The sequence below is a fragment of the Myotis lucifugus genome, unplaced genomic scaffold, assembly GCF_000147115.1.
Source record: "Myotis lucifugus unplaced genomic scaffold, Myoluc2.0 scaffold_61, whole genome shotgun sequence".
Taxonomy (NCBI): Eukaryota; Metazoa; Chordata; class Mammalia; order Chiroptera; family Vespertilionidae; genus Myotis; species Myotis lucifugus.
The window spans coordinates 5,819,433-5,833,276 of record NW_005871109.1 but is presented as its reverse complement, the minus strand read 5'-3'; the positions used below and the strand labels follow the sequence as shown (position 1 = coordinate 5,833,276).

The 13,844-nt window shown below is 50.7% G+C and overlaps 1 protein-coding gene across 8 annotated transcripts in view; it reads left to right on the top strand.

Annotated features, from left to right (window-relative positions):
• PPFIBP2 (PPFIA binding protein 2) overlaps positions 1-13,844 on the top strand; it is a 125,884-nt gene that overhangs the window by 43,813 nt on the left and 68,227 nt on the right. Inside the window, exon 1 of one of the 8 annotated variants that reach the window (XM_023754578.1) lies at positions 12,019-12,211. The exons of the other annotated variants lie outside the window; for them this stretch is intronic. Within the exon in view, the coding sequence (XP_023610346.1) occupies positions 12,164-12,211 (48 nt within the window). The 5' untranslated portion in view covers positions 12,019-12,163. Of the gene's footprint in view, positions 1-12,018; positions 12,212-13,844 lie in introns of those variants that run through there. 8 annotated transcript variants of the gene reach the window in all.

Below are 13,844 nucleotides of genomic sequence, written 5' to 3'. Positions count from 1 at the left end.
TGATGAGTATGTGGCTTTGGTTACTTGTCGACCTCCCTGTGGAGACCACTTGTTCAGCATTGAGACACTAGTCACATCTGGAAATGGGTCAGGCGAGGAGCGAGCCCACTGAGGGACTGACCTGGAATGCAGTTATTCCAGGGCTGGAGGGAGGAACCTGGGGAGCCGAGGAAGCACGTGATTACCTAAGCTGAACTGGAGGATGAAAGCCGGGATGCAGTCTTCTTCTAAAGCCATAGTTCTGCAAACCTGAGTCAAAATTGGAAAGTATGCATAGAGTGGGAAAGGCAGGAACGGGAACACTGAATTAGGAGGGGGGACTTGATGTTGGAAATCACAGACCCAGGAAGTTGAGACGCCCTTGTCCAGAGGCCATACCGTTTGTTACAGGTTACATCCCAGGTGTCCTAGCCTGCTTTCTGTTCAAGAGGTCTCTGTCAGTAGTCTCATCCCCATGCCTTCCTCTGAACACTGAACAATTATATCCAGTATATGTGTTATTCAATATTTTCAGTACGTAGGCTGTCTGCCTGGTGTTCTGGATATATCTATGCCAGTGTGGTGGGGAGAACGATGACCTCCCAAAGATGTCTACATACTCATTGCCAGGACCTGTGAATATGGTATTACATGGCAAAGCAGAAGGTAGCAGGTGTAATTGAGGTTGCTAATCAGCTGAGTTTTAAATAGGGCAGGTAGCCTGGATTATCCAAGTGGGCCCAACATAAACACCGGAGTCATAAGTGGAAGGAGGAGGCAGAGTCAGTGTCAGAGTGACGTGATTTGAGGACTCAATGCATCTGCTGTTGATTTTAATGATGGAAAGGGGGCCAGGAGCCAAGGAATGTGGCAGCTGCTAGGAGCTGGGAAAGGGGACTCTCCCCTAAAGCCTCCGGAGGGAACACTGCCCTGCCAACACCTTGATTTTAGCCCAGTGGGACCCATTTCAGACTTCTGGCTCCCAGAACTGTAAGATAATACGTGTGTGTTGCTATAAGCCCAGTAGTTTGTGGTAATTTATTAATACAGCAATAGGAAACTAATACGGCCAGACACTGCTTGGAGAGGACGGTGGAGAAGGTTGCTGGTTGGGTTTCATGTGGGCCTGTTATGGTTTAGGTTTGAAAGTCTGCTCCTCATCTCCTCCCCACATGAAGACACTTCTTGGTGGTCCTCTCAGACTTGTGCTGGTAACAGATAGAAGCCCCGATGCTCATTTACTCGTTTAACTGTGGCTGGGAGTTGCAGGGTGCATGGCTTCAGTCATTAGTTCTCTCTCTCCTCTCCCACAGCTTCCCTAGAGTTCCATGAGGGACCCTCTGCTGTCACTGTACCCCCCCCCCATCCCCCCACAATGCTGATCAGCTCCACGATGCTGATCCTGGCTTCTTTCTCTCCAGCCATCGTGGACAGCGGCAGCTCCTGTGCCCACGTTAGCCCAGGCAAGGACTCCGACCCTCTCTCTGTTCCTGCTCCCACTGCTGACCCAGGGTGCAGTGGTTACAGATAGTTTTATGACAGGTCCATAGTCCTTTTATGACAGGTCCATATCCTTGGATCCAGGTGTGTTTTAGAACTCAGAACTATTAAACTTTAGGAAGGCGAGACAGTGCATATATGTCATATAATATATGCCATCTCTATGTGGCTTTGAGGACAGAAACACATGAACATTTCTTCAGAAAAACTTGTGAGCATCCGCATGCAGTGGGAGAAAGAAAGACCACACATATTCTCCTGCCAGTTCAGGTCAGGTTTTTGCTACCAGATACGTTTGGCTCCAACTTAAAAACAAACAAACAAAAAAAGACTTGTTTTAGTGCTTTTTTGGGTTTCAGAAGTACAGGCAAGGGATGGTGAACTTACATGAAGAATATTCCAGTGCAGAAAATAAAACGTGAAACCAAGGGTTGGATAGTGGATGTCACCATTCCCATTCCCATTTCCATCAGCCATAGTCCCTCTCCGAGAGTCACTTGTTAAGTCTACTCCCTCTGCCCTTGGGCTGGCCTGTCACTGTGTGCCTGGGTCCCTTTGTAACACACAGCCTTCTCCACGGTTCTCTGAACCTTGCATTAGGCTGCAGAGCAGTTTTGCATCTTTTTATTTTAAATGCCCCATCTCAGCTCTCTCAGGACCTTACCACCCTTAACCAAGAGATTCATTGAAGTGTCTTCCTAACAGTCGTTACTGTGCAGTAACTAGGTACTTCCACCTGGTATGGATGTGCCTGAATTTGTGATCATTTCTCTAATATTGACATTTTAAAATTATTTTTTACTATTTTACTAATATAGGACATTGCTGCAGAGAATGTATTTGTCCAGAAATATTTGTCTTTATCTCTAGGTATTTCTTAGACATAGAGTTCTAAAAGTGGTATTACGGAGTTAAGTAGGGTTAACAGACAATATACAAGATGCTCAGTTAAATTTTAATTTTAGACCAGCAATGAATAATCTGTAATAAGTATGTCCCATGCAGTTTGCTAAATCTGGCCACTCTAATCCAAAGGTATTAATATCTTTGACACATTTTTCCAAACCACTTTTTAGAACGATTGTACTCATTTATATTTTCATTAATGGGGTTTTTGTGCATCCTGATCAATAATAATACCTAAAATTAAAAAAACACAGCTTTACTAATTTCATAGGGAAAATGCTTTCCTTTTATCACTGTTGCATTGCTTTGTTTAGTAGGAAAGTTAAGCATTTTTTTTTTCATTAGTTTAGTATTTGTTGTTCTGAGTGGTCTCCCAAACTGTTGCTCTCATACCCCATCTGAAAAAAGTTTCATTCTCCATATATACATATTCACCTAGGCAGTAATGTCCTTATGTATGTAAATTATAGAACAGTTCCCAAAGTAGATATTTTTAAATGACAGGCTAAAAAATAGTCCCAGTATTTTCTTTGGACACATCCTAGAGGTCACTTTGAGTCCCTGAGTGTGTGTACCCTACCCTGGTCTTCTCATATTCTATGTGTTGTTTTTTTTTTCCTATTAGAATGTTGGTGCTTTCCTAATGTATTTAAATGACCTCTGTGATTGGCCCTTTGCTTTATTCGTAGCATTTATTTCCCTCATGTTGCTTTTAAATGTCCTTTATGGGGCTTTCTGAGACATGGAATTTAAAATGATTGTCGTAGTAAACTCTATCAGTCTTTCCTGTTTGGGTTTCCTAGTTTCCTTTTTATCTTTAGAAAGGCCTTTCCCACACTTGGGTCAAGTAATACCTTTATCTTCCTCCAGCATGTTTATGGTTTGATGATTAGCTTACGGTTCACTCTAATTCATCTGCAGTGCTTTTTAGTGTGTCGTGTGACATATGAATCTAACGTTTGTAATTTACCCAAAAAGCTTAAAAAAATTTTTTTTAATTCAAAGGTAGTTGATAGAGTTATTGGTTTTTGCAGGCTTCACTGCAAAAACAGCTTGTGTTCAGGTTTGTAGGTCTCTTTTGGGGTTATTTACAATGGTTGGGGAAATGCCTTCCTTTGGAGCAATTTTCCTAAAAATTGTTGCATTCATAAATCTTTTAGAGTAATTATGGCCATCAACAACCTATGAATAGTGTACTTTTCAGGGGTCAAAAGTACATATAAACATTCCATAAGACCAGGGCTGGATGTTAATGTTTTGATTTTGCACAGAGACAGCCTGTCTGTATTTTAGGTCTTGCAGACCTAGAGCCCTTTTACAATCTGGGTGCACCCACATTCCATAGTCGGTCTTATCTGTATGGAAATAACATCTAAATCCATGAATCACTGGTACTTTTTTCTTTTTTTATTGTTGGTAGTATTACAGATCCACTGGTACTTTTTTCTTTTCTTTTTTTTATTGTTGATAGTATTACAGATCCACTGGAACTTTTTATTTTTTTTAAATAAATTTTATTGATTTTTTTTACAGAGAGGAAGGGAGAGGGATAGAGCGTTAGAAACATCAATGAGAGAGAAACATAGCTCCCCTTGGGTCAGGTTTCCACCCAAGAGCCAATCAGCTGTGGCCAGAGGAGAAAGATTAAATGGTAGAAAATGTGGTTTCCTCTTGTTGCTATTTATCAGGGATCGTGGATCTTCAGGCACAGGTATTGGCATATGTAGTACCCAAGGAAAACGGGGGCTGCTGAAGAGGCAGTGGTTGGTGATTAAAATGAAATGAACAGCAGACAGACTAGTCCTGGACCACCATCTGTATGGGGGCGGGGGGTCCTCCTCTACTGCGTGTTGGTTTGGCAGGGCTGGACACAGAGTGGTTGGCAGCTGCAAGTACTCTCTGGGGAGATAATTATAAGAAGGTTGGACTCATCCTAAAGACCAAGGGGAGCAGACCTGCCCAGGACTCAGTGTTCCTGGGCTCGGAGTGAGTTTCCAGGGCTCTGGGGCCTGAAACAGGGCCCTACCTTCCTCGGCAGCCAATAGGAGGAGGAAAGCAGGCTTCTGGCCTGGAAGGTACGTGTGGGGCTGTGGGGCTCTCTGAGCTGGGAACATCCTCTGGGGCTTCCATGAGGAAAGCAACACAGGGCCCGGATTCCCTTGTTGTAGGAGCAGTATCTCTTTCTGAATTCTGGGTCTGTCTGGGAAAGCTAGTAGAGCACCAGGAACCTCCGTGTTAGGCTGTAGTGTAGGGAGTTTCCTGCAGTCTGAGGGAGCTGGGCCCGGCCTGCAGAGAAGCATAGGAGGCCACCCTGTGCTGTGGTGCAGCACCACAGTGACCCTCGGGGTCATAGAGGGTCACAGAGGAGGAAGCTGAGGCCCAGGCCGGAAGGCTGAGGCTTCTCTGCTGTGATGGGAACAGAGCTGAGTTCCAGAAAGGGGCAGCCTCCTCCCCTCCCTGCAGCCACCTCCTAGGCCTGCGGTGAGGTGTGCGATGATGCCCGGAGGGGGAATACGGCTGTTTCTGGTCAGGAGCCCCTGAGCCCCACCAGGTGGTCCTGAAGTTGAGAAAGGAGAGCTGTGCTTATCAGTGACACTGACATGTGCCATAGGCAAGAAGGGGCCGGTGCCGCTATGACCACCTCCAGGAATCTGGCTGTACCTTGACTCTGGAAGGAGTGTCACTGTTCTTCCACATCTGCTTGGCATGGCTCGGGGGAGGCTGGGTAGGTGGATCCAGGGCCAGCATGGGTGGTAGAGCTCATACAGGGGCTACAGTAAGCCAGCTTCCAGTGGGCCCTGCAGGGCTGGGGACACCTCTCTGGTGAGGGGGGAGGGGTGGACCCAGCCCGTGCACAGTGGTGACTAGTGATATAGGTCCTGGGAGATGCCCAAGAGATACCAGGGCCAGTAAAGTTTCCAGATGGAGCCACTCTGGGTGCTTCTCCAACAGCTGGAACATACACTTCCCATCTCCCGCAGGCACCAGTCTGTCCTGCTGTCTAATGGCATTGGATGTGGGTCTGGGCGGGTCCTTGGTGAAGACCGGTGGCTTCAGGGGCCAGAGATGAAGTCTGGGGAAAGGCAGGCAAACCCAGCAGCAGCAGGAGTGAGGGAAAATCAGGGCAGAGCCCAGGCTCCAAGGGGAGGGAGAGAGGTTGGCAGAGAACCTCCAGAGGGACTGTACTCTGTCCCCCGCCCCGGCCTCTGTGAGGTACATGGAGCAGGTGTGGCCCCAGAGGGAACCCAGCCTTTCCCCTGCGAGGCTGCAGGTGTCCTGGTCACTGTGCTTGGGCAGGTGGAAGCAAACTGAACCAGGTGAGGAAAGCATTAAAAGGCCAGTGCTCTGCCACTTCACTTATGTGGCTTTGGGCCAGCCTCCTTGTCCCTCCTGTGGGACTCAGTTTCCTCGGTAGTAATGACAGCTGGTTTGGCAATCTGTCTGCAGGAACGGGCCAAGCATCCAGCCCTGCAGTGTGTTGAGGGGCTCTATTGAGCAGCTTCCCGTAGGCACCAGCTTTGCCTTCCTGCATTTAGACCTTCGGTTTCCTGGGTGAAAACAGTTTAGGGAGCCTCTCTAGGTGCAGCTGCTCGGTGTCAGGGCTCAGCGGAGCCGGCATCTCAGCAAGAGTGGAAAGGGTGTCCCGAATGGGCAGCCTCTGCTGGGCCTGGCCGGGCCGGGGAAGTGAGGCCCCGTCTAGGATGTGTGCTCACCTCTGACATCCTACTGGTCAGTTCAGGTACCCTCAGTTACCTTCATAACTAATCTTTTGAAAAACAAAGAAGGAGACCTAGGCCCAGTAGGACCCATGGCCCCCGCCCTCATCAGTTCCACCACCTTGTCACAGATGGCGGCTTCTGCAGCTCCCAGCTCCGCACACAAAGCCCAGGCGGTCCTGCCAGATTCATCTCGCAACCTTTCCTTCTGGCCAAAGGAGCAAATCTGTTTACCATATTGAAAAGCCAGAGAGAGTTGCAAAACAGGTGGGAAGGAAAAGCTGTTGTTTTAATCATGAACTGTGAGCTTGGGTTTCTCATTTGTCTCTGTATCTCCTTCTCCATCCAGGGCCTGGGACAAAAGATGGGCCAGGATATATGCATATTGAACATTTTCATTTTAGTCAAATGAAAATTTAGTCAAAAGTTTCATAGGAAACCCTTTTTGTCTTAAAAGAGAGAAGGAGAAATTTGGTGCCTATTTTTAAAGAATAAAAAAAGCAGAGCCTATGGTGAGCCCATTTCCAGTCTGTGTTTCTTGCCCTCCACCTATGACAGGTGTGGACTTGAGTGAGAGCTCAGAAAGTCTAAGTGTCAGCTCTTTCTTTCCTCTGTGCTTGGCTCCCAAGGAATGGGAGCTCTGGGCGGGGCTGGTATGCGTGTGGGTGGGGTTCTTCGTGCCTGTGCAGTACTGGAAGAAGCCACTAGGTGGGAGTCAGGGACAAATTCTGGAAAGTGTAAATCCCAAGGAAGAAGGTATGGATGGACTTGGTGCAAGAAAAACACCTTTTTTTTTTTTTTTTCCGATTGAAAAGATGGCATCTCATTCGTGAAGCTGGTGGACATTGCACCTGGGTCGGCTGGCAAAGATAGTTCTTTCCCATTTTCCTTGGACAAAGGACAGGCCTGGGAGGCCCCTGCTGTTTGTGATTAGGGAGAGGACACAGGAGAGCTGAGGGCTGAGGGCTGGTCCTGGGAGCTGAGACCTGACCTTCCATTGTCAAGGGCAACAAGGCCTGTTCACACCTCTTAATTTCAGTGCCTCTTGCAGGGGAACTATTAGGCTGTCTCTCTCCTTTCAGGAGGCACTTCCTGACCCCACAGCTGCAGACCTTGCCCTGGAGCAGCCTCTAATATTGTGGGGGATTTTGAATACACTTTTCCTGGCACAGCACACCAGGTTGGGGGCCTTTGGCCACTGCTAATTTAGCAGTTTTATTTTTCAGGCACTCTGGCTCCCCCTCCCCCCTCCCCAACTCCCCCCTCACCCCCTTCTCCCGCAAAGTAATTTCTACCCTACTAAATTCTAGAGATCTGGCTCCTTTCAGGCCTGACTCGAGGAGACTATTTCAGCCCCTAAGAACCAATGTTTATAAATGACCAAGAATGTGCAAACACTGGTGAAAGAGCAAATAAATCCTTCCCCACGCGATTTCCTGCTTCAGACCCCAGGGACCTGGTGGGGGATGTTGCCAGGTTAGCATAACTTGAGGTCTGAGCATGTAGACACTCAGCCCCGCAAGAAGAAGGCCAGCCAGAGTCACACACCTCAGGGTCTTCTTCCCTGCTAGTAGGCAGGCAGGCAGGCAGGCTCCAGGGAATTCCTGCTTCCAGGCAAACTCCTCAGTACCCTGTGATTCCAGGAACTTTGAAAGGTTTTCCTGCTCAGCTAAGATCCTGAGGCCAGCAGTGTGCGCAGCACCTAAGAGCTTGTTAGTGATGCACCGTATCAACCTACTGGGTTGGAATCTGAACTCTTACAAGAACTCCCTCCGGCCCAGGCGGTTCGTGGCAGGCGGGAAGCACTGTCCTGGCCCAGGGGTCTGCAGTCTGTGGCCTGCCTTCGGCCTGCTGCCTCGTCCTTACGCCCCATGAGCTAAGATTGATTTTTACATGTTTGGATGATTGAGAGAAACCCCAAGAAGAATATATTGTGATGTAAAAATGATATAAAATTCCATTTTCTGGGCCATGAATAAAATGTTACTGGGACACAGCCACACTCATTGGCTTACTACGTGTTGTCTGTGGCTGCTTTTGCACTGCAATTGGCAGTTGAGTGTGACAGAGACCATATGGCCCACAAAGTCCAACACATTTGCCATCTGGCTCTTTACAGGGAAACTGTGCCGACCCTTGTCCTGACCCACGTGCTGTGCACTGTGGGGACCTTGGGCTGCAGCGGCCAGGGTGCTATTTTACGAGCAGGGCTTGACTGTCAGCCCAAAGGAGCAGGGTCCTGAGCTCGTCCCTGTCAACCTCCTCTTCTCCCCTCTCTGCTTCGGCTCCGCAGGCTCACTGTGCAGCACACCTGCTGAGAGACTTACCTGCGTCCTAGCCCCCGTCACCAGGGCCCAGAGGACAAGGCTCAGGGCTGAGCTGGAGCTCAGGATTCAGGTGATAGGTCAGCTGAATGGCCGGTGACCCACAAGACCCCTTTCAGTCCACGTTCTGCCTGATTAGATGCTGCTGACGCCTGGCTGCTGGCAGGAGGAGCAAAACCTCACAAACCCCACCCCCACTCATTCTCACACATACCTGGGATTCCAGCCAGGTAGGAGGCTGTCCTGGGGTGCCCTCTAGGCCCTGAGGTGAGGAGGAGGGGAAGCTCCATGAGTGGTACCCAGGCTCCTGCTGGTTTCCGTCAGCTGGCGCCTCATGTTTCAGGCAATAGTGAGTGGAGTCCCTGCCAGTGAGTGAATTGCTTTGGGGAGGACCTGAGGGCTGTCAGGGTCACTGCAATGACCCCTATTTGTGTGCCCTGTGTGGTTCCCAGAATTTCTCTCTTCGCAGATGGGTTCAGGGACTGAGACTCGACCTCGAAGAGGCAGCATAATAGAAACAAACCCCACCCCTCCTTCACAGGGGCAGCCTAAACCTTTCGGAGTAACCATATCGGCTAAGTAAAGCCCAGGCTTCCAATCTTTTGGGAGTCATGGATCATTTTCTGATGAAAACTTTATTTTCAGAGACATAATGATTTATACATACAAACACTAGTGGCCTATCTGATCCCCAAAGCCCCTCTATGAACCGCTGTGAGGTGCCTAAGGTCGGGGGAGGAGGTGGCCTTCTGAGTGAGGTGGGGAGACCAGGGCTTCACTCGTTGGCACAATGATTGGGTCACATCTGGGCCAGCTGCCACCTGGGGGATAGTGTATGCAAAGGAGCCTGCTGCTCCTGCATCCACCACATCCCAGCTGCCAGCCACACACACACATGCCCTGCTCCTAGCTCTTTTGGAATGTTATTTTGTGGATTTTTGAGTTGAATTACAAAGAAATAAAATGTACTTCGGTGTTTTTAAAAAATAGGGAGCTGAGGTAAGAATTTCTCCTTGAGGATACCATAAAAATACATCAGGAATTTAGCTGCAACTTGTCTGGATCCCTCCCTCTGCCCCACCCTCCCACCGCTCCTTTCCCAGTCTCCTCCCCACAGCCAGTTCATCACACAGGAGTTGAGCTAATAGATGAAACTGGCCATGTCCTTTCCTCTTTGAGTCGAGCATCTTTAGTCTGGAACAGCAAACCTTGAGACTTGTTGTCTTCCAGTAGAACTTTAGTCTTTTCTTGCCAGTCTTACCATTTGAGCCTCATTCTTTCATTCAAAAAAAAAACACCATGTCCGTTCTTACCATGTAGCAAGAATTGTGCTAGGCATGGGAGTTAGAGCAGCGAATCAGGGCTCAGACACATGTCCTCAGTCGGGTAAAGAGGGCAGATATATAAACTGTCAGCTGAGGGGCAGGTGGGAGTTGTTGCCACGATCACCTCTTTCCTCCGTCCCCTCTTTCCTCCTCTCATACTAAAACCTATGAGGAACACCAAGCCTCCCTCCAAGGGGGCAGGGTCAGGGCCTGGGACTGTGCCCCGCCTCTCTGTCTCGCCCCCAAATCAACTCCTAGACCTCTTCCTCCCTGGAGCCCCAGAAACACCTGTACCACATACCATGTGTCATTCCTTATTTTCCCAGGCAGGAAGTCAGTTTCATTTGCCTTGGATGCTGGGCAGATGTGTGACGTCTTCATTTGACTTTCTTAGGCTTTTAGACAGAAAAAAAAAAATTAAGAAGACCTGCCTAACACGGCCGGTGTTGCTCAGCGGTTGAGCATCAACCTATGAACCAGGAGATCTTGGTTCCATTCCTGGTCTGGGCACGTGCCCAGGTTGCAGGCTTGATCCCCAGAGTGGAGCATACAGGAGGCAGCCGATCAGTGATTCTCTCTCATCATTGATGGTTCTATCTCTCTCTCTCCCTCTCCCTTCCTCTCTGAAATAAATAAAAAAAAAATTTTATAAAAGAAGGCCTGCCTACCCCTGCAGCCTTAGAGATGGTCTTCATTAACACATCCTATCACAGTTTTGGGCAGGGAACCTCGCCTGGGTGGGGCGCGGGCTGAGCTCTGGAACTGGGCCAGAGGTGAGAAGGGAGGAGAGCCCAGTGCATGGGCAGCAGAGCCTGCTTTTCCTTTCTGGCCTCGGCTCAGGGTGTGTCTGCAGGAATGTACTCCTCCCTTCGTGCCAGCTGCCGGCCAGAGCTCTCCTGCCTCCCTGTGATCTGTGGGCTGAGCTAGCCTCAGGGATCAGGCTGCAGGATACGTTTCTGCTTCATCCCCAGGCCCTGCTTTCGGGCCCTGGTGAATGTTGATGCTGCTCTGGGCACCTCGACACCCAGAAAAGCCTTCTCCTCAGGCTGGGAGTCCTGGTGACTCGCGGGGCGCCAGAGGCCCCTGCAGTCACAAGATGCCCGTCTGCAAGTCATTTGCACAGCAGAGCTCAGAGCCCTTTCATGTAACCGCAATTCCCGCTGCCCCCACATCAAAGATCGCTTTCATAACCAGTCATAGGCAGAGGTTGCATGTCAAGGGCTGGGCAGGGAGGAAAGCTGTTGGAGGGGAGCTCTCGAAGGAGACCAGTGTGCGGTGGGGGCAGCGTCTGGGGAGTGTGGAGAGGCCCCTGGAAAGCCAGCATGTGACCTGCCAATAGGAAAACAGACGAAGCTCCCTGTCTGCCAGGTCGGCCGGCCTTCCTTCCCAGGCTCCTACCCAGAGCTCTCCTCTCCTCTCCTGGACTCACATGCCTGGGCCCTACCCTTCCTCCCACCCTGGCCTGTGAGGAGGCAAGTCACTGGCACCGACCAGTGAGGCAGGCCTGGGACTTGACGGAAGCTGTACCACCCCCACCCCCACCCCCCCAGCCTGGTTCAGAACTTGACCCCAGGGAGCCCAGCAGTGGCTGGCAGCAGCCGGGAGCCCAACTCCCCCAAGTGGCAGAGGGCTCTGAGGTTACAGCAGCTGGTCTCCAGAGGCCAGTGTCACCAGTGCCAACGACAGCGGACACCCAGCAGGGCCGGGAACCCAGACGGGAGCTGTTTCCGAATCTGCTCTTTTTTGGAAACGATAGGCTTTCCTCGGGCACAGCCAGGACAAGGGGTAGGCGTGGGCTTCGGGGTGGGGGTCAGCTGTGTGTGGGAACCAGCAGCTCCTCCAAGAGCAGCGCTTATTTATAGTCTTCTCCCGGGTCCCAAATAAACCCAGAGCAGCTGGGAGCCTGTGGGTAAATGCAGAGAGCGGCCGAGACAGGAAATCAGGGTCTCTCCATAATGAGTTCCAGCCACTGCAGAGAGGGGAAGCCAGACGAGGAATTTTCTTCAGGACTGTTTCCCTCTGGCAGGCTCTGGTATTATCACCAAAAGAATGTTTCCCTGTGCGTGTGTGTGTGTGTGTGTGTGTGTAACTCCTGTACGGTCTGTCTCTCCCCCTACCTTTGTGTTAGGTTTGAGCGCTCCGCGGGCTCTGCATCTCAGCGCTGGTGCCCGCGTGCGTCTGTGGGGGCGGCGGGGGAGGATCTGGAGCAGCCCGGCCTGGGCTGAGCCCTTGTGTATCTGAAACTGTTTAGGCAAAGGCTGGCGGACGCAGGCCAGGGATGTGGGGAAACTTGAACACAGCTTGACGTTCCCGAGGGGGAGGGGCAGAGACAAGAAGGAGGAGAAAACTTGGTCTCTGGCCAGAAAAAGGGTTTTTCAACCAAGGAGTCCAACTGCTGACATGGGTGCCCAGCATGGATGGGGACATTGATGTGTACAAGCACTTTGCCTGGCTGAAGAGGGTAAGTGAATGGCTGCTTTGTGTGGGTCTCCGTGGAGATGAGTGAGGGGAGAGACCCTTTGGGGGGGGGGGGGTTGTGTGTTGAGGGGGAAGGGATGTATCCTGCAAAGCTCTGTTGGCCAAGTTCTTCATGAGAATCTAATTATAGACACCAGGGAGAAGCAGCCAGCTGTCTTTGTTTCTCCTCTGACATTCTGGTGAATGTGCCTCTGTCCCAAAGGCCAGAATGCAGTGAGGAAAGTTAGCTGCTTGAACTTTGGCGCTCACACACGGTCGGAAGCTCCAAACACCGTGCCCAGACGAGGTGTCCACCGCTTTTGCTTTTTGGTTTGAGGGCACCGACTGGAGGCTGCTGCCTTAGAATGCACTGAATTGGGAGGTTGTTAAGCTTCTTCTCAGCCCCGATGTTATCCAGCGTGGAGAGGAGTGAGCTGTCAGTGGAAAGCGGCTGTGTTTCCGGAGGCAGGCTCTCTGGGGAGTCCTCCGATGAATGCTCTGGAGCCCCAGGGTTGGGCTGCCAATTGTTCTTGCTCTTTGTTGAGGGGATGAGCACAAGTGAGCGGTGCGAGCGAGGAATGAATGAACACTGGGTGCTGGAGAGCACCTGTACTCCCAGAACTCAGGCTCTTCCCTCGTTTGTGACCCCCTTATAACTGGCTGAGAGGGGTATCCGTGTATTTTCACACTGAGGCGGAATGTTTTGCAGAGGCAGGAAGGGCAGAAGCAGCTGACAGATAAGAGATCTGATCTTATAACTGGGGAGGAGCAGGAGGGACGGGAAGTAACCAGCTCAGAAGGCCCCGACCCAAACGCCCAAACCCTGTGCCTGTTGGCTTTTGCGTGCCCCCTCCGCATCGCTCACTTAGCAAATATTTGAGGTCCGGGTACTGGGAGTCCAGGGGTGAGCAAAGTAGAACCAGTGTCTGCCCTGGGGGATCTTCCTTTAGTGCAGGAGAGGGAGGGTAAGCGGTTCCCGTCAACAGACCCCAATTGCTAATTGATCAGTGTGGTGAGGAGGAGCAGGAGGCCCAGGAGGGCTACTGGAGATGGAGCAGGAGCCTTCAGGGAGTAACACTCACTGAAACCTGAGAGAGAAGTAGGAGTGAGTCAGGTGAAAAACAGGACGAAGAACATTCCATGCAGAGGGCATAGCATGTGCAAATGTCAGAAGGCAAGAGAGTCTGGCGGGTTTCTCGGGTGCGAGAAAGCCAGTGTGGCTGAGCTCGGTGACCGTGGGGAGAGGCAGGCGGATACCAGATCACACAGGACAGCGCAGGCCTCCGTGAGGGCTGTGGCCGGGCGGTTTGTGTAAAGGGACTTGTAGCAGAGATGTGACATGGGATACACTGGGGGATCCAGTTTGTATTTTAAGAAAATGACTCTAGCTGTGATGTGGTATATGGTAAGCAGTGCTGCGAAAAGGGAGGCAGCTGAATGAAATTAGAGAGCCCCTGGGCCTGCTGTTATCAACCAGCACAAACCCCTCATTTAACCAAGCCCAAGAGAGGCCGAACCTCATGGCTATTAGCGTTACAGCTATTAGTGGTGGTGCAGCCTGATCTTGAACCCTGTTCGTTGCCTCCCCGTCCGGTTCTCCTTCCTCATCCCTTCTGCCAAATATGTAGAAAATTATT